This window comes from Takifugu flavidus, chromosome 14 (genome assembly GCF_003711565.1).
Source record: "Takifugu flavidus isolate HTHZ2018 chromosome 14, ASM371156v2, whole genome shotgun sequence".
Lineage (NCBI taxonomy): Eukaryota > Metazoa > Chordata > Actinopteri > Tetraodontiformes > Tetraodontidae > Takifugu > Takifugu flavidus.
In genome coordinates, this window is record NC_079533.1 from 9,364,753 (window position 1) to 9,385,825 (window position 21,073).

Below are 21,073 nucleotides of genomic sequence, written 5' to 3' on the forward strand. Positions count from 1 at the left end.
ACGACTTTACACCCCTGTCACCTGTTCGCCACACATCCAGGGGAGCTGAGCGTTTTAATTCTAGGTGGACGACATTACCGCGGTTTTGCCTTGAAACCTTCTTCCTCCTGTCTGTCTGCGCACTTTCACATGTGAAACCATGTCAGTTGTCAGATATCGGTTACATCACCTGGATTTTTAAACACTTGTGAACAAGACTGCACTTATCAAACTACAAAAGACAGTATATACCACCAAGACAAATTTTCTTTTAGACATTTTATGACAGAAACCATTTAAAAATAGTCACCAGACCGACTTCTAAACCACATCACACATCCTGCAGCGTCCCAAAGTCCCTCTTCCCGCTGATGATCTTTAGATCTTTAGGTCGTCCAGTCTGCTCTTGCTGTGCTTGCTTGACTGACTGTTTCGGCGCTGATTGTCGACGGACATCTCCAAAGCAGGAGAGGAGGGTTTCCTCTCCATCACGATCTCGTCCTCGGATTTTCCTTTCCTCTCCACGGCCAGATTGTCTCTGTTCTGCTTGTAGACAGCCTTACTGCTGTAGGGGCTGTAAGCGGAGCTGGGCTCTGTCACGCTGTATTTTGGGTTAGATGAAAACGGCTCCGGCACCGCGGGATGACCGGAGAAGTAGTTGTAGCTGGGGGCAAAGGGCACGACGGACTCGGGCAGGGCCTTGGGAGGCGGGTTTTTGACCCTTGATCGCCTGTATCGAAGACCCTGATGGCACTTAGTGAAACCCAGGTGGTACATTTCCACCAGGTTGAGCAGCAGCGAGATGGAGGCCACAGCCAGCATGAAGAGGATGAAGACTGTCTTCTCGGTGGGCCGCGAAATGTAGCAATTCACCATATTGGGACAAGGCCAGCGGTCGCAGGTGTACATCGGCTTTAGCTCAAAACCATAGAGGAAGTACTGAGCTACAATAAAGGCCACTTCAAACAGGGTCTTGAAGATAATGTTGAAGACGTAAGTTCGCAGCAGGGCTCCTTGCAAACGCACGTGGCCCTGGTTGTCTTTAATTGAGGCCTTCTTTGGCTTGTTGCCAAGCAACTGCTCCTGCTTTTCAGACAGGGCTGCGAGGTCCTTCTCTTTCTGCTTCTCTTTTTCCTCCATGCGAACCAAATGAAGGATGTGGCCCAAATAGATAAGGGTGGGCGTGGAGACAAAAATGATCTGCATCACCCAGAAGCGGATGTGAGAAATGGGGAAAGTCTTGTCGTAGCAAACGTTCTGACAACCGGGCTGCTTGGTGTCGCACGTGAAGCCGGACTGTTCATCCCCCCACACCTTCTCCGCGGCAGTTCCCAGCACCAGGATACGGAAGATGAACAGCACTGTCAGCCAGACTTTTCCCACAACAGTGGAGTGTTCCTGGGCACTCTCCAGCAGCTTCCCCAACAAGTTCCAGTCCCCCATAGCTCTGATATCGTCTTAGCTCTATCCAAAGAATCAGGATGGACAGCTATAGAGAAAGGTGAAGAACAGAATGTGAATACCAAGAAAGAATTTTATTATTATCCCCGAGCAACAACAGGGTTTTTATGGAGTTCTGCATTGATCTGACTTGACCTAGCGAAGCAGTGGAGATCAACAGAGAACCAAGGCCAGTGACCTGGCGATTTGAGCGCTGCCATTTTGTGCTGTAATGCCATTTGTAGTAGCAGGGAATCAGTGCTGAGGTCTGGAGTTCCCGCCCACACTGCGGCCATAATAGCAGAGCTCAGTGACCAGTTCTGACATTTGACCCCCGTTCATTCTGGATCAAAGCACTCATTAAAATCAGATCCCTTCAACAAACTAACCCAAATGAACAGTAACTTTGCTGGAGAGACAGAGGAAGTCCTGGTTTTAGGGTTACAGTGATTTAATGGGAGGGAGGTTTTCCTCTACCGTATCCAACCATCAGAGGGCAGTAGAGCCAACAGGTGTGTGGTTTAGTTATATCTGCCCACCATTAAACAGTGTGTGGTGGCAATAAATAGTACCGGTAGCATTTTTTGTTTTTAAAACCAGAACAAAGGGTTGAAAGAGGCTAAAATCACTATAATTACATCTTTCACCCTAAATCACATCAGTTGATCTACCCTTCAAAGGTTCATTAACTTTAAAGAAATGTTGTCTAAGGTGTCTAAATCCTGCTAACATATGTGAAATGATCAAAAAAGAGATTTATTGTCGTGCAATTTGGAGGATTCTGTCACCAAAACTGGCATCTTACTCACAGTCAGAGGCCACGGCAGCACCCAGGGGCAGCTTACCAAGACAAACACTGATGAGAAGTGAATTTCATATTTGTAATGCCCCAAATTACCACCCAGCGTAAACTCATTAAAAGGAAGCAAGACAGTGCTGAGAGTGTGTAGGAAAAAAGCCCTGCAGCGACCTGGGGAGATGTTCAGCTCTAGATCTTGTGACACACAAGTCAACAGTTCTCCCCGACTCCAGAATTAGGACTGTAGTTTAGAGTTCACCACCTATTGATTACAGCGTGGCCGTGGAGGAAAAAAAACCCTCACGAGCACCTGTCGGACATTTGGTGAGTAAGTGTCCACAGTGGAAGTAAACCAGCTGTACTGTGTGTTAGTAGGAAGTCTCCATACTTTCAGGATGATTAATCGGTGAGTTTTGCTCATTAAACATACCTGATAATGTTCATCTCCAGCTGCTCAGCTTTGATGTCTGAGTCCGTTTGGTTCAGTCACTCAGGTTCCATCTTCTCCGCAACCAATGAGAGAAAACCTCAGTCTCAACTCTCATCTGGTTTCCACCATGTGATCCCGCCTTCTGCCCTCCCTCTCTGACCTGATCAATGCCCGACCTTCAGCTGCACGCACACACACACACACACACACCACACACACACACACACACACACACACACACACACACACACACACACAGGTCGGTCTTACATGTCGGTGTGCTCGAAATAGGCGACCAAGGGAGGGGCTCTGTTGTCGCTCTCATGGGGACTTGACTGAATGGAGGTACGTCAAGTCGTCTCAGTTCAAATATAGCTGCCCTGAACTCTCCTTACACCAGTTTACATTTGGTGTCACCATTCAGGTTAAGATAAAGGATCCATCAAAGGTGTGAGGTGAGGACGAAGCTGGTTGGACTGTTCCTGACACCACTCGCACGTAAGGGACCCAGAGTTCTGGTAAACGTGCTCCATATCGATCAGCGCTCTACGGGCGGCCTGTGTTGACAGGTTCCATATAAAGAGAAGTCTTTATATGGGAAGAGTTCCACATTAAGGGGAGCGCCTTTCGTCCCCCGGTCACAGCAGCTCACCGGGTCACAATAATCACCCTCGCGCTGACCCCTCTGGTGTCTATTGAAAACCCAAAACTCTGCACGTCGGCCTCCAAGAGGAGAATTCAGTCGGTTGGACCTGTTCTGACAGCTGTCATCATGGATGGAAGCTGCTTCACCACTCGGTGACATTGAGTCCCAGTTTTCCTCTGTGGACGCTCAGCATATTTAATCCCAGGGTGGAGTTAGAAAATTAGACAATCACACAACCCAGATTTAACTCAGTGTATGTTTTATTTAACTTTATCCTTTGACTCGTTAAAAAAATGAATTAGTACAACCTAACCTTTTATTTACTAAGTTTCTGTTGATTTAGGCAGAAGTACAAGCTGAGAGGCCACGTGTGAGGTAAATGATGCCATATGCTCTGAGTGCACAGGCAAAAACAAATCAGTGCACTGGATTTCTGAAACTCTTTTCCATTGGTTTCATACAAATTAACATGTTACGTTTCAGTATTTTACAGTTGAGGCCAAAGGGCAAACTGGTGGTATCACGAGGCTGAGGCATTTTCAGTACTTTTAATATAGGTTTGTTGCACGCTGAACTATCTTTGCCCTCAATCTGTGCGTGTTGCTAGAGGAAGCAGAGCTTTTGTTGGATCCAAGCCCCCATGGCTGAGTCTCCAGCATGGTGTAAATGTTTACCGCAGGCCTTCCCCACCAAGAACACCACCTCTGCAATGTTGAGCAGAATACAGACCCCTGATACAGCCAGCATGAAGACGGTAAAAACCGTCTTCTCTGTGGGCCTGGAGACAAAGCAGTCCACTGTGTTGGGACAGGGGTACGAGTCACACTTCACCAGCCGGATCATCTTGTAACCGGGGTAGATCATGTAAAATAGGTACATAAAGGTCACCTCGAAGATAACGCGAAAGAGCAGGCTGATGACGTACGTCCACCACAGCGCGCCTGTGATTTTCATTTTCTGGGTCTTAATCTGCTCCAGATCTTTGGGGTTGGTCCGCCCTGACAGTTTGTAGAGCCTCTTGTCGATGTGGCGGCGATGAGCCACATGCATAGCCACCAGCAGGGCAGGGGTGGAGACCAGGATGAGCTGGAGTGCCCAGAGGCGGATGTGGGAGATCGGGAAGAAGTGATCGTAGCAGACGCTGTTGCAGCCCGGCTGCTGGGTGTTGCAGGTGAAGCCCGACTTCTCGTCTCCCCACACGCTCTCCGCAGCAACCACCAGGACCAGGATGCGGAAAATAAAGAGCACAGAAAGCCAGATGCGGCCGATGCCCGTGGAGTGTCTGTTCACACCGCTGATGACGGCGTAAAATGATGCCCAGTTCATTTTTGGTTCCGGGTCTGAAAGGCAGAAGAAGACGCGATAAATAAAAGATTTACTGGGCTTCTTAGGAGACTGCTGGTTTTGATGGGGAGTCTGAACATCGGTAACATCGGCAACCATGAAAACATCCCTAAATAATGAACCTTTAAATAAATAAAACAGCTGGACCCCCACCATGAGATAGCAACAGATTAGACAGCAACAGTTGGCACCAAATAACCAAGAAAAATGAAAATTTCCTGCTCAGTCAGCGGCAACAGCCTTCAGCATCCTCATATTTATGAGTTAGCTTCAGTTGTCACTCTTCATTATGACCAAATAGAATTCATTCTTGCAGCTTACAAATCACTCCCTGAATTAGTAACTGTAAGACATGAATTATCCGTTCGTTCTTTACTTGTCTTAACCAAGTTTGCATTTTTGTTAAGCAGCTAAAACTAACAACATGAAATGGCCACCTGGGAACTGAGTTGTCAGCTCCGTGGATGAGGAAGTTACTTTGTTTGTCCCTGCCGTTTGGTAGAACTGGTTCCAAAAAAAAATAAAAATAGATCCACTATTTTACTCCTGACTGTCTTGTCAACCCCAACGGGCCTAAAAATCAACCTGCACATTGTATCGGTTTTTAAAATTTTTAAAAATGCTTCATCTCCTCCAGAAATGATTACCCGGCTCAGCAGGAGGTGTCAGAGGCATAGGAGGCAGCGTGGAGCAGTATGGATCCTCCTGATTGGCATGGATGTGAAGCCAGAGTGAAGCCTCGCTGCCTCCCTGGCAGGAGTCGGGCTCCACGTGTCACGTGACACTGCTTCACGTCAGGTTGTGACGGTGTCTGCAGCATCTCAGCGCGTCTGGAGGAGAACCTCTTCCGGTTCTACGGGTGTGATGTGGAACCATTTACTTATAACCTTGTGATCGAGCGGCTAAACCGCTTGTGAGTGGAAGGAAATTGAAAGTGCTCCACTGAATTAATGAGAGCCAGGTGGAAATGTTGAATCAAACCTCAAGAAAAACATTTGGTGGAGCCATATTTGCATCTGTTGCTCTCCCTTTGAATCTAAGTTTGTCATTGCCCTCTCAGAAATGATATAAAAGCAGATGAAATGAGCTCACCTTCAGCTGCAGAGCAGGTCCGTAATCATCCCCCCCCCCCTTCAGTCTGTAACCCTGAACCAGAGCATCGGAGCACCATGACTTTGCATTGCTAATGATTTCCCTCACACTAGCCACTGCCCTGCACTGGACCGATCATATGCCTCGGTGTACCTCATTTACATACAACAGGCCCATTTAGAGCGGCCGAACAAACAGCTACAGAGGTTGGGGTCAAGCAGAATCTGCGTGGGGACAATTATTGCGCTGTGCTCTGCAGAGGAAGCAGAGCGGGGATTTGACGCAATCTGGAGTAAAACAAAAAAAGTTCAGCGGCTGTGAATGACACACGATGTCGCAAGATAAGGGAGCAGACGTCCATCACCACACGGTTGCGCAGAGTTTTGATAATGTCTGCTCTTTTCCACAGACGAAACAATGTCATAATGGAGACGCTGGAATAGCGATAACAGTAATTTGAGTTTGAAGAAAGCGAATCAGAATGGGGGGGGGTGAATGTTCCTGATATTAACCACACAGTCAACCAGTTATCTGGAAGAAACCTATCAAATAGGTCCATTTTCATAGCAATAATAATACTCCTTATTTTCTACTCAAGCGACTAAAATAAATGTAACTAGACATTTTTATTCCCTTTAGAGAGACACAAACATTACAGTGATAAAACTAGAATAAAAGAAGCACTTATAATAGTTATTAGGAATTCCATCGATAAAAAAGATTAACATTAGCATCAAGAGGCATACTTGTATTGATAGGTCAATAGTTTAAGGTGGAATATCTTTTTAAGCAGCCTATTCATATGTTTCAGGAATTGATACATGACGGAATAGAACTGTAAAGGCTTGTGAACAGACTTGCTGCATTTTGATTCTTCTTGGTTTACAGAGTGGAATATAGGCTTTATGAATTCAAAGATGGACATTTTCCTTGTCCTCTCTATAAACTGGTCAGGTTTTTGTTAATGCTGAGATATAACCAGTGTTATTAAAAAAAATGTGGGCCATTGTGATATTCTGTGATTTCAAATGATCAAATGATCTGACATCCGTTGTGCATGATATATAAATACAGTAAATCTTGCTCTACGTTGCTTCATTACTAGTAATTTTAATTATCTTATTTTTTCTAACATCGACACACAAAACCCGAATTTGTAGGCCGGCAACAGACGTATGAGTCTGAAGTCTGACACCTAGTGGCCAATTGGCGTTACTGCAAACTGACTGTGACATCTTTGTCTGAAGCTATGAAAGCTATGATTCATTTCAGATTATAGCTTTATTTTGGCACGTATTTATTTGATAATATCATTATGCGTGGTATAATTGAATTACTCGTAAAGTAACTATATCACGCTGATATGATGGCAGCCTAATTACAAACATGTTGCAGCATTACTAAGGGACACTTTACAGCTTGTACAAAATATGTTTGCTGAAACGTCATGTGCAGGAAGAGCAAGTCTTCTCATTCCTAGTGCAGGTACACACCCAGACACATGCCCGTGGCCTCTCTCAACAAACATGACTTCCATGAGATGTTCAAAGCTCTATGCAAGCCCGTTTATTCTACATGAACTGCACAGAGGGGGCAAAGTGATCTAATTAACACAGCAAATCTAATCAACGAGATATTGTTAACAGAAACAACAGTGCCAACTCACAAACTGAATTGTTGCCATGCTGTTAAATATCTGTTAATAATTAATGCAGAAAATCCTTTCAAATACTAAAGTGGAAACTTTACTTAACTAAGTTTAAAATTTCTTGCTTTTAAAAAAAAAATCCTATTCATTTGTTGTCTTGTCTGCAGGTGAATTTAAAATAATGTGTTGTTTTTGTTTAAAAAAAAGAAGAAATTCGATGTTACGTTAAAATACTTCACTATAGAAAAATATTATTTATTTATTTAAATGTTTGCTCTCCGTGTCCTCGCTGATTCTGTGACGTTTCGTGATAATTTCCCTGGAAGTGGCCGGAAAAAACACTCATAAAACATGGCACTACGGTTGCGCAAGAGCGAGAACGTACAAATGCCTGAGTCAGACGGCAACACGTGAACGCATCTCCACCAGCAACAGCCCAGTCTGTCGGACAGCCGCGGCCCCTTTAAGAACCTCCTGGGTGTGGAAAGGGGGAGCTGTTTTATTTAAGCTGGAGCCAAATGGACACGTCCCATTCCGCTTTGCTTTGCACCCTGTGCACTTTTACAGGACTTAAAATGCATTTGTTATGTGTTTTAAAGTTTAAAATAAATTTATTTAGAAGCTTTTATATTTTTAGTGGCGTAAAATTGCGTTTATCCCTCAATATTATATTCTAACTCCCTGTAAAGGGCGTACGAAGGAACTGTGGCTTTGGAATCGGACGCGTCCAACGGGACCTGAGGCACTCTTCTACTCGCGAGCTCTCAACAAGGAAAAGTAGGGGGAAAACTGCAGTAATCCTATGAAGTCCGGTTTCATTTGCTGTTTAGATTAGATTAAGAGGAACTGGATATTGTGTTGTTCGCTGAGCGCGCCGAACCTCCAGAAACGCGCAGAGATGGACACTCAGCTGTAGGCGAGCGTATGCTGCGTGGCTCACTTAAAACACATTGTCTCTGCTGTGGAAAGCCCCCCATCACTTGGTCAGAAGATGGGGCATCCTCCTCTGGAGTTCAGCGATTGCTATCTGGACAGTCCAGACTTCAGAGAGACTCTCAAATCTTATGAAGTGGAGCTGGAGAGGACGAGTAAATTCCTCAAAGAGTTGATAAAAGACGGCAACAGTGTCATCAACGCAATCAAGGGTAAGGTCACTGACATCTGTTGTTAATCGGTGTGCATCCTGCAAATGCGCTCGTGTGCTGAGATTTTCCAGAAGGTCAGCAGCATCAATGGGGTCTTTTAAGGGCCTGCAGGATCACTGTGGGTGACTGGAGGGGGCCCTGATGGGAGGTGCTGGAAGGAGACGACCTAGTAGCCTTTTGTGACAGGCCAGATGTGTACTATGATCTGTTGTGCTTCATTTAAGGAATATCAGCTGTCACAGGTTGACAGTTGCTTCCTCATAGTTTTAAGCCCAGGATTAGATTCGATTCGATTAGATTAGATTCAACTTTATTGTTATTGCACATGTACAGGTACAGAGCAACAAAATGCAGTTTAGCATCTAACCAGAAGTGCAAAAGAAGCAGCAAGTGAGGATAATAACTTAATAAATACAGTATCTGCGGTTATTTTTACAATCGTTTACCGGGTTGTGCTATAAACATATTTTTTACAGATGGTGTTTACATTAAATGCCTTAGACTATAAGTGCAGGAGCTATTTAGCTATTTAGCTATTTAGGAACAGTTCCAGTGACACACACACACACACACACACACACACACACACACACGAGTAGCAAGCTTTGCACAGAAAAGCTGGAATTGTACTTTTCCTACCAGGGAGGACAACAAATCGACATGTTAACCATAAATCACAGGTGTTGGTGTAACTTTAGGACTCTTTTCGAAGAGTCACAGTATGTTTTTTTTTAAAAAATAGGCTATTCTGTGGCGGTCCAGAAGTTCTCTCAGACTCTCGGCATATTCCAGTTCGACATCATCGGAGACTCCCTGACTGATGATGAAATTAATATCGGTAAGAAACGCACTTCACACCTGCTGACCAAGACGCAGTGATGAAATGACTAATAATAGAAACTCCGATAGCTTCCACACCCTCCATTCAGTGAAAGGAATGTTGTGGCTGCTGTTTATGAATCCACCACAGTGTGAATGTGAGCAGCCAGAAACCATTATAATGAATTTTTTCCCCCTCTTATTGTTGCCAGCTGTGTCACACAGTTAAGATAAGTCGTCATATTTATTCCATCCATCATTTATTTTGTCTTTTCCTCTCCAGCTCAGTCGTTCCATGAGTTTGCTGGACTTCTACAGGAAGCGGAACACGACAGGATGATACTGGTGGGTTATCGACTTCCTCCACGCTGCCTTGAAACCATTTAAGATGTCACATTATTCACTTACTCAGAAACTCTTGAACATAACATAATTGTGGCGCGATCAGCAGATTTTTCGGTGGAAATGCACATTCTGCTCTGTCTGCTTTAAGGATATATTGTTCTGTATTTCCTCTCCAAAGTTCCTTTTTTTGTAGTGACTTCTTTTCCCCCACAATTTGATGCCTTTTCATGCTACATCCTTTCCAGTTTTAATCAGCCTAGTGAGCATTTGGTGTTTGCAGTGCTTCCTCGTTGACCAGTTAAAACATGCTTATTAAAAAGGGGTGACAGGTATTTAATCTTAAGATGTAGCAATGCATTTGTGGCCACATGTGTTTAGAAAGCTGTTTGTTGTTATTGTACCATCCCTAATTTTGGATGACGTTCCCCTGCAGGTTCAGAATGCCTCTGATCTGCTCATCAAACCCTTGGAGAAGTTCAGGAAGGAGCAAATAGGACTAACAAAAGTGAGTGGTGTTGGTTTTTTGTTTGCTAATTCTGCTGCACTGTGGTCGCACCCAGAGCCAAATTATGACCCAAGCGCATTTTAAGCTGCATACACAAGCCAAAACTAGTCCCGGAATCTGCGTCTTTAGATATATTTATATACACTGCACTCTCATTTTTGTGAAATCATAATGATCAGTTGGGTCAGACAGGTGAAATCTGGCTGTTACACTTCCTGCAGCCACGTCTCTGGCTCACATTGAGAATATTTTCTCATACTTGAACTGAAAAATTGTATATCACTTAAAAGAACGACGAATGTCTATTTATATATATATAGCATTGACGTAGATGTACAGCTATGGAATGTTCGTGTGAGTGAAAAAGAAGCTTTTATTGTCATATGCACCTTCTGTGTCCTGCAGGAAAAGAAAAAGAAGTTTGAGAAAGACGGTGAGAAATATTACTCCCAGGTGGAGAAACACGTCAATCTCTCTGCCAAGAAGAAGGAGACGCAGCTGCAGGAGGTGAAGATGGTCGCACACCGGCCACAATGAGGCCGTTTGATACCTCGTTCTGATTTTGACTGTGCTGCTCAGGCTGATGAAGTCCTGGACAAAGAGCGGATCAACTTCTACGAATCGTCGGTGGAATACGTCTACCAGATCCATCAGGTGCAAGACAGGAAGAAGTTCGACGTGGTGGAACCTGTGAGTCCTTGTTGTCATTTCCTTGTCATATCTCTGATGGCCTGTGTTTGACCTTGACCAAACCCTGCTCTCCATGCTCTGATTGGCCAGGTGCTGGCGTTCCTTCACAGCATTTTAACGCTCAACAACCTGACAGTGGAGATGACTCAGGACTTCATGCCCTACAAACAAGAGCTGCAGCTCAGCCTGCAGAACGTGAGCGCCCTTTCCGGGAACGATGCGGCCCGAGCCACGTGATATCCTCTAATTGGTCGTCCATTAGATTCTAACGCGTCTCCTGGCTTTTGTCTCCAGACGAGAAACCACTACGAGAGCACCCGCGAGGGGATGGAGGAGCTGATGCGGAGAATGAAAAACCCCTCGCAGATCTGTGAAATGCAGAGCTCCATCCCGATGGAGGGTTATCTCTACTGCCAGGAGAAGTGTGAGTGCAGTGGGTGTCTGGACAAGTTTTTGAACTGTAACCCCTTCCCCTCTGACAGGCTGTTTCCATGCCAACAGGGGCTCTGGGTGTGTCGTGGGTCAAATATTACTGCAGATATCATAAGGAGGGGAGGCAGTTGTTCATGGCACCATGTGAGCAGAAGAACACAACTAAACAGGTGAAGAAAGCTGCCACTACTGCAGCATATTTAAATTCCTATCTTATCAGTCTTTTTTATTTTTCTCTTTGCTGGTCCTAATGTCACAGTTGCTCTTTTTCTACCCCAGGGCCCCATGCATCTCACGCTCAAGTCCTGCGTCCGCCGGAAGTCGGACTCCATAGACAAGCGCTTCTGCTTTGATGTGGAAACTAGCGAGAGGTTGGTGCAGACGAGGGGCGCGAGGCGAGGCAGCAGTAGAGCCTTGTGGGATAAACAGGTGCACAGGTGGCTAACAAGGACGAGGTGTGAGGGTGAAATGGACCGTAGCCCAAACAATCCCACAGCAACAGGCGCGCCCTGGAAACAGATGGCGCGGTTGGATTTCAGGCAAAGGAACAGAACAGGCTCATATTTATGTGAGCAGGATGAACATTCGATTATTAAGCTCCAAATTTGGTTTGACTGTTAACAGACTGGTTTTAAAGGTTTACAAGCTGCCTGGATTATGCATTTATTGCTCGAAATCATCCGAATATTGAGTAACTAATTGGTGCCAGCGGGTTGTCTGAGCAACAACCCTGATGGGCTCTCCAGAACAGAGGACAATGTTGACGCTTCCACCCACCCACTCATGCCTGATTCATACCCTTAACCTTCCTAAAAGCAATGAGCCGATGAACCTTTGGCTAACGCCAGAGACACAAATGTGGAGCCTCTATGACCGAAAGGTTTTTATGAATCTCCGGAGCGTTTCCCAGTTAATTAGTGCACTTGGCAGAGAGCGTTAGCTTCATAACACATGTTGTATCGCTTAACAATTGATTCATTTGCCTACGAGCTGCGTCGAGTTTGAACTTGGCGTCAAGTTTCATTGCATCTCCGACAGTCAGATTGCGACAACTGAATGTCATCATCACGTCCTCACATTTATGTCTCATCGTTCACACATGGGATTTTATACTACAATTTTATACTACAAAGAGTCTTTGTTCTTGTACACTTCTTGTACACGCGTACGAAGAGACTATCACTTCACTGCAACACTTTAATTGTGTCTGTTACTGTTTCCATAGAAATATGCCCGTCACTTTCCAGGCTCTCTCAGAGAGGGAAAGGAAGTTGTGGATGGAGGCCATGGATGGGAAGGAGCCTGTGAGTTTATTTTTCATCTGCACCCGGTTTTGTTTTTCATCTCTGACGGAAGGTCTCGCACAAACTCACACCTTCAATTTTCAAACTCCTCTACTAAACCTAAAATTCTAAATAAACATCCAATTTTGGTTTTTACAGGCAATAATGAGAATGGAGTTTAGGCTGGCTAGAAAACTTGACATTTGTGGTGTTGCAAATGTGCAGTTTCCAGATTGTAAATACAGGATTTTACACACGACGCTCACAAGAGAGACATCAGGAGTGAGAGCTCTTACTCTACTCCTACTGTCTTTTCTTGTGTACCCGTAATATATATTTAAAATATTGTTGTTGTAATTATTACTTTTTTAAAGCACCTCTTGGCCACGGAAGCCACCCCCCATGTTTGTTTTATTTTTGCTGTTTTCTGGGCTGCGGCCAGAATAAATAACCCATCACCACCACAGGAAAGAGCGCACGTTTCAGAGCCACTTCCTCCATGACTTCTGCTTTCTTGTGCAACTATTGAGAGTCTGTATGAGCGTTCAAATGTTTCTACTTCTCTCCTTTCTCGATTCCAATTTGACCAATTTGTCCTTTTCATTAGCTGCAACATGCAGGACTTCCTCAGTTCAAAGCCGCTTTTTGCACGTGCGGCCTCGTATTGCAGCACATAAAGATTGTGTGTTTGCGTGTTTCACCACAGGATGTTTCAGAACTGCATCTTTAGAAACTTTTTTGTGTGTGTTAGTTATAACCCTGATTTGCAACTATTTGGTGCATATTGTCTTTTCCCTCCTGGCAGAGTATTTACCTTAAATTCAATGAAAACCAAATCTGAGGCAGCCTAAATGTAAAGACTAAAGCGTTCCCTTCATTCCCATAATAAATCAGTGAAAGGTGACGACGAACACTCTCTGCCGATGAGTCATTGAATGCAGCCTGAGCTCCAACCGCTCCAGGCTGACCCTCACCTCTTTTTTTTTCCATCTGCTGGGAGAGCAACGGCAGGAAAGCCAGAGCGAAGGAGGGCTTCAGAGATACACACCGCCACAACTGTCTGCCCAGTTGCTCTCTTTCATTCGGAGGGCTTTTGTTTTGTCTGATTTTCAATTTATTTTCCAGAATTTACTGTCTGTTTTCACCATCAAGAAATTCAAAACCTCTTTGGAAAATTGTGCTCATAATAGCACAAAAAAAACGACTGGAAGATTGTAATAAGGCGCCCTTCATTGCAGTTGTTGTTCTTGATCCGTCACCGGTCGTGACATCCGTGATGATGAGTCATGGCCTTTAGCATGTTTTTCACTTAACTTTGCTTTTCCATTTTCTTTTAACTTTTAGATTTACCATTCCCCAATCCAGAAGCAAGCTGAAAGTAAGTTGTTCTTCACCCTCTATTTTTTTTTTATCAATGTCAAATCTCATTCAATCCTTTTTTCATCTTCTATAGTGGAGTTGAATGAAGTTGGATTCAAGTTTGTGCAAAAATGCATCAACTGCATTGAAACAAAAGGTAAAGACCCCGTTAAGGAGTTCACTCGGTCTGTCTGGGGTTCTGTGAGTTGCCCTGAGGGGGGCGCCATTGAGTCACCCCTTCCTCTTCACGCTGTCTGCAACCGCACCTGCAGCCTGCTCTTGGGGGGGGGGGGGGGGGGTCTCTCATTACATCGCAAATATCACATTCAGCTAATTATCACATCTCTGACACACTTCCAGGCTCTTTCTGTCAGATTTTTCAGGACAAATTTAGTCTTTTCTATTTTAACAGACTTTAAAGCCAAAAGTCCGCTAACTTCAGTCTGCATACTTCTCCTCTTTGGTGATTCCCACGGTCCGTAAAGTGTACTTTTAATTGTGATCTCAGCGTAACGGCACTTTTAATCAGGACTTGAACATCTTCTTTCTGGCTCTGGCAGCCTGCAGGATGTGGTACGTTTCCACTGCTCTGCCTTTGTCCTGATTACACCCCTCATTCTGCTCTTCTCCTCTTTCTCAGGACTCACACAAGAAGGAGTGTACCGGACCGTTGGCAGCAATATTCAAGTGCAGAAGCTCTTAAATACCTTCTTTGGTAAGGAACTAAGAACATCTTATGCATATGGCCGTTACCCTCCTGCACCAATAAGGAATCTTTCTCTAATGTATGGAAGACAACACCGAAACAATGACGTCTGCAACAGTCTGTGAAAAACAAGCTGAATATGATATGTCAAGATAATAGCAGCCATGCTCCAAGGTTAGTCCGTGCACGAGCAAAGGACAAGGTCTTTCAGCACCTTAGAGAAATAGTAAATCCCTCCCACCACCACATGATTCCATTGTTTACGAAGCCGAGCTGGTTTTCCATGTAATAATAAAGAAAGAAAATCAGTTTTCCAAATCAGTGGCTGGGCTGCACTGATCCTTTTGCTTGGCGGTGAACCGCACTTTGTTTTGACCCACGGCAGAAATAGCACCAATTCTCTGGGTCACTGTAATGCGGTGGAACATGGAGGAGAAACTGAATGTAACACTGACTGGAGCTTCCTTCGCAGATCCCAGTAACCCGGGAGACGTGGACATCCAAACCAGCGGCTGGGAGGTTACGACCATCACAAGCGCCCTGAAGTTTTATCTGAGGTCAGAATAGTAAGGAAGGAAATAAGTACTGCTTGTTTCTGTAATTGATCAAAACAACTGTAATGTAACCGCGTTCTTGGACAGTCGATCAGAAATATGGCAGCATTATTAAATATATCAGCTACATCTTGCTCTTTGTTGATGTGCACTTGTTCATCGGTGTCTCTGTTTTTAGGAGCTTATCTGAACCTCTGATGACCTACAGTTTACACAGAGACCTCATGTGTGCAGCAAGTAAGACTTCTTCTCTCACAGACACAAAACTAGCAATGGCACCTTTGCATATTTGGCTTATTTATTCTCCTTTTACACTTATGAAAGACTCAGAGACTTCAGACAACATTTAGTGGAATTGGGAGATCAGGGCGTGAGCGTAGCTCCTCCCTTCACCTGTGTATTTCATTCCTGCAGCGTTTCACTAATCTTCATCTCTTCAGTCTATATCCAGAGAAAGCTGCTTCTAAGAGCTAAATTCAGGGAGCGCCCCCTGCTGGTCAGTGCTATAACTGCAGCTGGGTTTTTTAGAGCCAGTCTAACAAGCTGCACAAAGTCATTGCAGAAGACAGCAGAAAGTTGGCTCTTGTGTTTGTTTATACACAACATCACTGTAAAACAGAGCCGACATGGGGAGTTTAAGAGAATCAGCCTCATTCTGTCAGGATGTTACAACGAGACAAATGGTGGCCTCAGTTTATTGGTATTCTAATCCTCATTATTCAGCCAATCCAGCTAGGGTTTATTCTCATTTTTTTTCTTTAGACATTTGAATACATGCTCCACAAAACAGATGTTTCCATTCTTTCATTATTTACAAGGACAGAAATGCGAGAATTTGCTTTCCCGTCCGGGGATGTAAGCTTCTGCTTTGACAGGAACTCGAATGTTAATGTGTCGTAGAGTCGGACAATCTGGATTTTCGGCTGAGTGAAATCCACGCGCTTACCTACAAGCTACCAGAGAAGAATCGGGAGATGCTGGAGATGCTCATCAAGCACTTGGTCACGTAAGAGCTCCTATTATGGGCTGTGATTTCCAGGGGAATCAGCTGCTCAGCTCGGTGTCTGTCCACAGTGTGTGTAGCCACAGTGAGGACAACCGGATGACTCCCTCCAACATGGCCGTAATTTTCGGCCCCACGCTGATGAGAGCCCAGGTGGAGACCGTGGCGGCCATGTTGGACATCAAATTCCAAAATATTGTCGTCGAGATTCTGATTGAGGAGCACGGAAAGGTGCGTTGTCGCGCCGCTCGTGTAAATGCTGGCGGGGGAGTCCCAACCAAATCTCCTCACGGGTCTTTTTCCGTCAGGTCTTCGGTGGTACGCCGGAGGACAGCAGCGCCCCCCCAGTCCCTCCTCCGCGGATCACCCCGAGGAAGCGCCAGCCCATCACCATCTCCAAGAGACCGGCCCGTGTTTTCCAAGCTCTCAGTCACGACCACTTTCAACAACTGGCAGAGAGTAATTATTCCAGAAAGTTCTCCAAAACCAAATTCTGTCTGATGATTATCCATACTTCTTCTCTCCATTTACTACTTCTGGGTTTTATTTCTACCAGATGGTGAAGAGGACAGCTCAGACAAGGACGGGCCAGTGAGCCCTGTTCCCCTGCAGAGGACCAAACCCATCAGCGGCGCTCCGCTTGTTCCAAGGGAACCTCCTCCCAGACATGCCTTAATGCCCAGACCAGCCAACCGCCAAGACAGACCCTCAGACCTGGACGATGCCAGACAAAGGCCAGATTCTTCTTCTGCTCCTTCTGCTGCGGCTAATGGGGACGAGAGCCGCGGGCTGTCTTTCCGGAGCAAAAGACCATCGGTCAAGAGCAGAGAAGGTACGAGCAGCATCTCGACTGTGGCTTCGCTTTTACGGATTCTCATAAATCATTTCTTTCATTTGATATCTCTTAATATCAACGATCATAAATACATGGTGTTTTAGACCTTTTTGTGGATGCATGGATGATTTGGATCAAACTGGTTCAGTCGAATTCAGATGAATTTTATAGACTCGCTAAACGTTAACAAAAGAGCGAAGTGTGTGCTAATTTTAGATCCGTTACTTGTAACGATTGGTGGGATTGGTCGGTCTCTCCGCTGGCTGGATTCTAGGTTATTTTGGCAGGATTATTACTGGATGAGTCTCTTGATGTGGATTTTGGTTTTTGGTTCTTGATAGATGAATGCTCTCCACTGACTGAGGGTCTCTCTATCATATATCTGTTATTTCCTACAAAAATCAGTAATGAAGAACCTGCTGCTGGAGGCCTATCAACCACCTGTTGCCATAGCAATAGTTGTAATTGGAATGAATTGTACTAGTCTGTTAATTCCAGATAATATAGCTGCAGATAAGAAAATATTCCAGGTTAAGAAAATTTCATCTTTTACGACTTTTATCTGCTGTTTCCCCCCTTGTGTTCATGCAAATTCTATAATTGTGTTGCTTTTTAGCTGTCCAGCTCGTGCGTTTCTGCTGTTACTTAGCTTTTGTCACCTGTAATTGGTTTTTCCAGTGTTTCATTTATTTATTTTTTTAATTTTCCCATCGCGCTGCTCAGAGGCAGAGAAAGAAGTTGGTCAAATCTATCTGCAGTCGGAGGAAAACATCTAGTTTAATGGGGTTTAATTGCAGAACTTCATGGATCAGATCTGGTTTTTATATTAACCTCCAACTTTCAGACAAGATGAACTTTTAACTGTTTTTCCAGTCTTTCACGTTAAAAAAGCGTAACTGCAGTAAATACAAAGATAAAATAAATCTGCCTGCGTTCCATCCTCTGGGCTCTAATTAGTCCCGTTGGGTCGTCAGTAGCAGTCCATGACCCTGGATGGTGACGGCTCGCTTCTCACTGGATTTTTCACCTGTAAAAGTTGAAGGAAAGAAAAAACAGCTGCTCCTCACAAAAATGTGGGGAAAGATTGTGAGAGCCCAACGGCCAAAATGGCTACCGTCAGCCCAGCTGGAAATGAACCTCTCCGTGTTATGGGCCGTTGTGCTGCATAATATATGGGTTCTGAGACTATTTGGGTCACATTTATAGATGACCAACCCAGTGAGGAAGGAACCTTCGCTGTGCACGAAGGTTCACACAACCGTTATAAGCGACCCGACTAAACCTCCACGTTTCCACTTCCAGGAGATTCTGACGGTGTGACCCGAACCAGGGTGGCTGAAAAGCATCCCATTTGTAGACCCCCGGTCAGGCCCCCGGAGCCTCCCAGCAGACCCGCTGCTGCACAAAAGGGTCCGGGTCCAGCCAGCGGCGAGGGCACGGCGACGTCATAGTAAGAGCTGCTCGCAGCTATTAAAGTCCGGATCCTTTAGATGTGCAAATGCAGCTACTGTCAATAACAATCGACCCACAAACCGGACAATGTTTATGCCCAACAGGCCGAGTGTAATTTATTACTAGGTATCATGCAAGTAACATGAGTGTTCTGAACCGTGTTCTGTCTGTAGAATAACACTTAAGGCGGAACGTTTCTTCTTTTTTTGCAGTGTTGCATCAAAAACAAAGTTTTTTGAGAAGGCTTCAAGGCAAGTTGGCAGGTGTGTGAAAGCCTCTTTTGTCTATTCCTCCTCTCTTGATGGCAAACGCTAAATGCATGTAGCACTACCGGGGACGCCGTGACATCATCGGCTGTTATTCCAGCCCGCTCGCGTTGGTCCGCGTAGTCATGTCAGACGTCTGCAGATGGCCCGTGATGATGAGTCTTTTATGATGTGGTTTATCCCGGGCTCTGCTCCCTGCTGTGCCGTCCTCCCTGCCTTGGCAGTGACTGAGACTGTAAACCAAGAGCTGCCTGTGTGGGAAGACTTTTATAGAAGAGAGTCGGACTCTCTGTTGTCGTTTCATCTCCTCCCGTTCGCGCCAGGCGTCGTTTAGGTTGGTGTGTCCACAGGGGAGGGCTGGACTCTTTCTTTGTTGCTCTGGTGCAGACTGTTCAGCAGTGTAGTGATATTTTCTGTTATATTAATATTTCTGTTTATGGATTACTGGTATTGTGAGGTAGATAATTGATGTGTTTCACCTGCTGAAGGTTGAGCTCACACAGTTCTGAAGCTACAGGATGAGAGTGATGAGTGTGTAAGAACCTCTGATACAGCTTCTTCCTGCTCACTGGGTTTTTCTTTTCCTTATTTTTTCCTCTGATTTAGTCCAGGGACCTTAACTCCGCCGTCACCAAATGCAAAGAAAGAGGTGATTTATTTTTTTCTGACTTTAACTTTCAAGTTACAGTTTAATAGATCGTTCTTAACAATGTTTTTTTTGATTTCATTACCTTCCTGAAACTGACGCCCTCAGACCTAAAACCAAGGAGACGTGATCAGGTGACCCCCACGTGTGCTGTTTGGGTCCAGTTCAAGCTGCCGGAAGGTGCCACAAAAGGTTTTTATTCTGTTTTCACAGAAGAAATGATGGAAAAAGACCCTCCACAGATGAACTTGACCAATAACTACATGACCACTGAGTCGATATCCCAAAGTTATTTTGGAATAACTTTCTCTTATAAGCTTACAAAATGTAATATCACAGTATTAAATTGTTTATTAGAGTAAGTGGCTGCTTCATATGTTCTCAAAATGTATCTGCACTTCTCATGTTTGTTTGTAGCGGTTTTAATTTGAGCTCCCAAAAATGACTAATTGATTAATGTGTTTTAATCACTTGAATTGATTTTAAACTGTGAGAGTTTTATTCTAATATTAACTGTAATTTCAGCCAAATAAATCTAGATCACAGCGTAGACCTCAGAACTTCTTAAATGATATATTTACATATTGAGAGTGATATTATTGAGTTAGCGGGACGGGTATGTAAAACACAACTACAAGATCATTTTGAAAGAGACGTTGTTCCAATATTTTTGACACTCAACTGTAATCCAGCCGGTGTCTCAAGGATTTAAATACTTAATCTTATGTAAAATATGCAAGGGGAAATAGAAATTCTACAAACTCGTGTCTTTAAATGTTTTGCACCCAAAAAACCGAAACTGAAATACTCTCCTCTTTTGTTTGTTATGTCTGTTTTTGAAATGTAACTTGAAATGTTGGGTTGATTTCTGGTGCTCTTTGCTATTCAGAAAATCAAATAAACAGGAATCTACAGTAGGAATCTGTTTCAGCCTGATCGGTGTCTTATTCTTGCGCCCGATGACGGCGAGCCAGCGCTCACTTCGGAGGATGTATCCCTCCTCAACCTGCTGCTGAGGAGAGCAAACATCCAGAAAAAATGGCTGCACGAGCGCCTTCGTGTTGTGATACAAGCAAACACAGAGCGACCCGTGGTGATATTTGATTAAAATATATATGATATATTTTATATATATATGATATATACAGTATATATAACAACATAATTTGTCTGATGTCCCAGACAGAAAATGGGTGATAAGTGGAACCGAGCATTAACTCATACAGTCAATTGAGCTTCAGCTGATGTTTTTAAATCCTCCAGAATCTCTTACTGCCTTTTGCCTGCAATTTTAGTCCTTTTTTTCCCTTGTTTTAATGAGTCAGGGCTCGTAATAATTAGCTAAAGCAGTAGCTGTTTTTTCCTGCAGTGGCGTTGTTTTAAAACGGCGAAAAAAGGCAGAACGCTGAAGTTGCCTGTCACGTGACATCAACACCAGCCTCATTTCAACAGTCTCCATCTGTTGCCATCAATAATAATAACACCACATATATTCTGTGCCTGGCTCTGTTGCATTTTTGACCAAAAGCTCGCGGAATCTTCTGACAAAGACCATCTTTTTTCCCCAGAGCTCAGCCATGTGTGTCTAATTTCACCAGTCAGACCATAATAGTTCCTGTGTCTGTTTTAACAGTTGTTTACAGTCCAAAGTCTAT

General features: G+C 44.3%; 3 protein-coding genes across 5 annotated transcripts; 1 reads left to right on the top strand and 2 right to left on the bottom strand.

The window, feature by feature from the left end:
• Nucleotides 1–228: 228 nt before the first annotated feature.
• Nucleotides 229–1,447, bottom strand: gja2 (gap junction protein, alpha 2). Its single transcript, XM_057054819.1, has one exon. The coding sequence runs from the start codon at nt 1,420–1,422 to the stop codon at nt 358–360; it is 1,065 nt and encodes a 354-aa protein (XP_056910799.1). The 5' UTR covers nt 1,423–1,447; the 3' UTR covers nt 229–357.
• Nucleotides 1,448–3,536: 2,089 nt separating this feature from the next.
• On the bottom strand, nt 3,537–5,880 carry gjb1a (gap junction protein beta 1a). 2 transcript variants are annotated; one of them, XM_057055047.1, is made up of 3 exons: nt 5,731–5,851; nt 5,286–5,491; nt 3,537–4,634 (listed from the first exon to the last, which is right to left on the bottom strand). In XM_057055047.1, the coding sequence occupies exons 2-3, from the start codon at nt 5,311–5,313 to the stop codon at nt 3,898–3,900; spliced, it is 765 nt and encodes a 254-aa protein (XP_056911027.1). In that variant the 5' UTR covers nt 5,314–5,491; nt 5,731–5,851; the 3' UTR covers nt 3,537–3,897. The 2 variants fall into 2 exon arrangements, with proteins under 2 accessions (XP_056911027.1, XP_056911028.1); XM_057055048.1 differs by lacking the exon at nt 5,286–5,491 and having other exon boundaries at nt 5,731–5,880.
• Nucleotides 5,881–7,939: 2,059 nt separating this feature from the next.
• On the top strand, nt 7,940–20,343 carry LOC130537720 (oligophrenin-1-like). 2 transcript variants are annotated; one of them, XM_057054726.1, is made up of 24 exons: nt 7,941–8,523; nt 9,266–9,361; nt 9,626–9,687; nt 10,121–10,192; nt 10,598–10,699; nt 10,772–10,882; nt 10,973–11,077; nt 11,177–11,306; nt 11,384–11,484; nt 11,594–11,685; nt 12,540–12,618; nt 13,942–13,975; nt 14,051–14,113; nt 14,597–14,671; nt 15,135–15,219; nt 15,395–15,453; nt 16,117–16,222; nt 16,291–16,450; nt 16,528–16,678; nt 16,776–17,051; nt 18,357–18,504; nt 18,719–18,769; nt 19,379–19,421; nt 19,527–20,343. In XM_057054726.1, exons 1-24 carry the CDS (start codon nt 8,370–8,372, stop codon nt 19,530–19,532), a joined length of 2,361 nt encoding a protein of 786 aa, XP_056910706.1. In that variant the 5' UTR covers nt 7,941–8,369; the 3' UTR covers nt 19,533–20,343. The 2 variants fall into 2 exon arrangements, with proteins under 2 accessions (XP_056910707.1, XP_056910706.1); XM_057054727.1 differs by lacking the exon at nt 18,719–18,769 and having other exon boundaries at nt 7,940–8,523.
• The last annotated feature ends 730 nt before the right edge of the window (nt 20,344–21,073 follow it).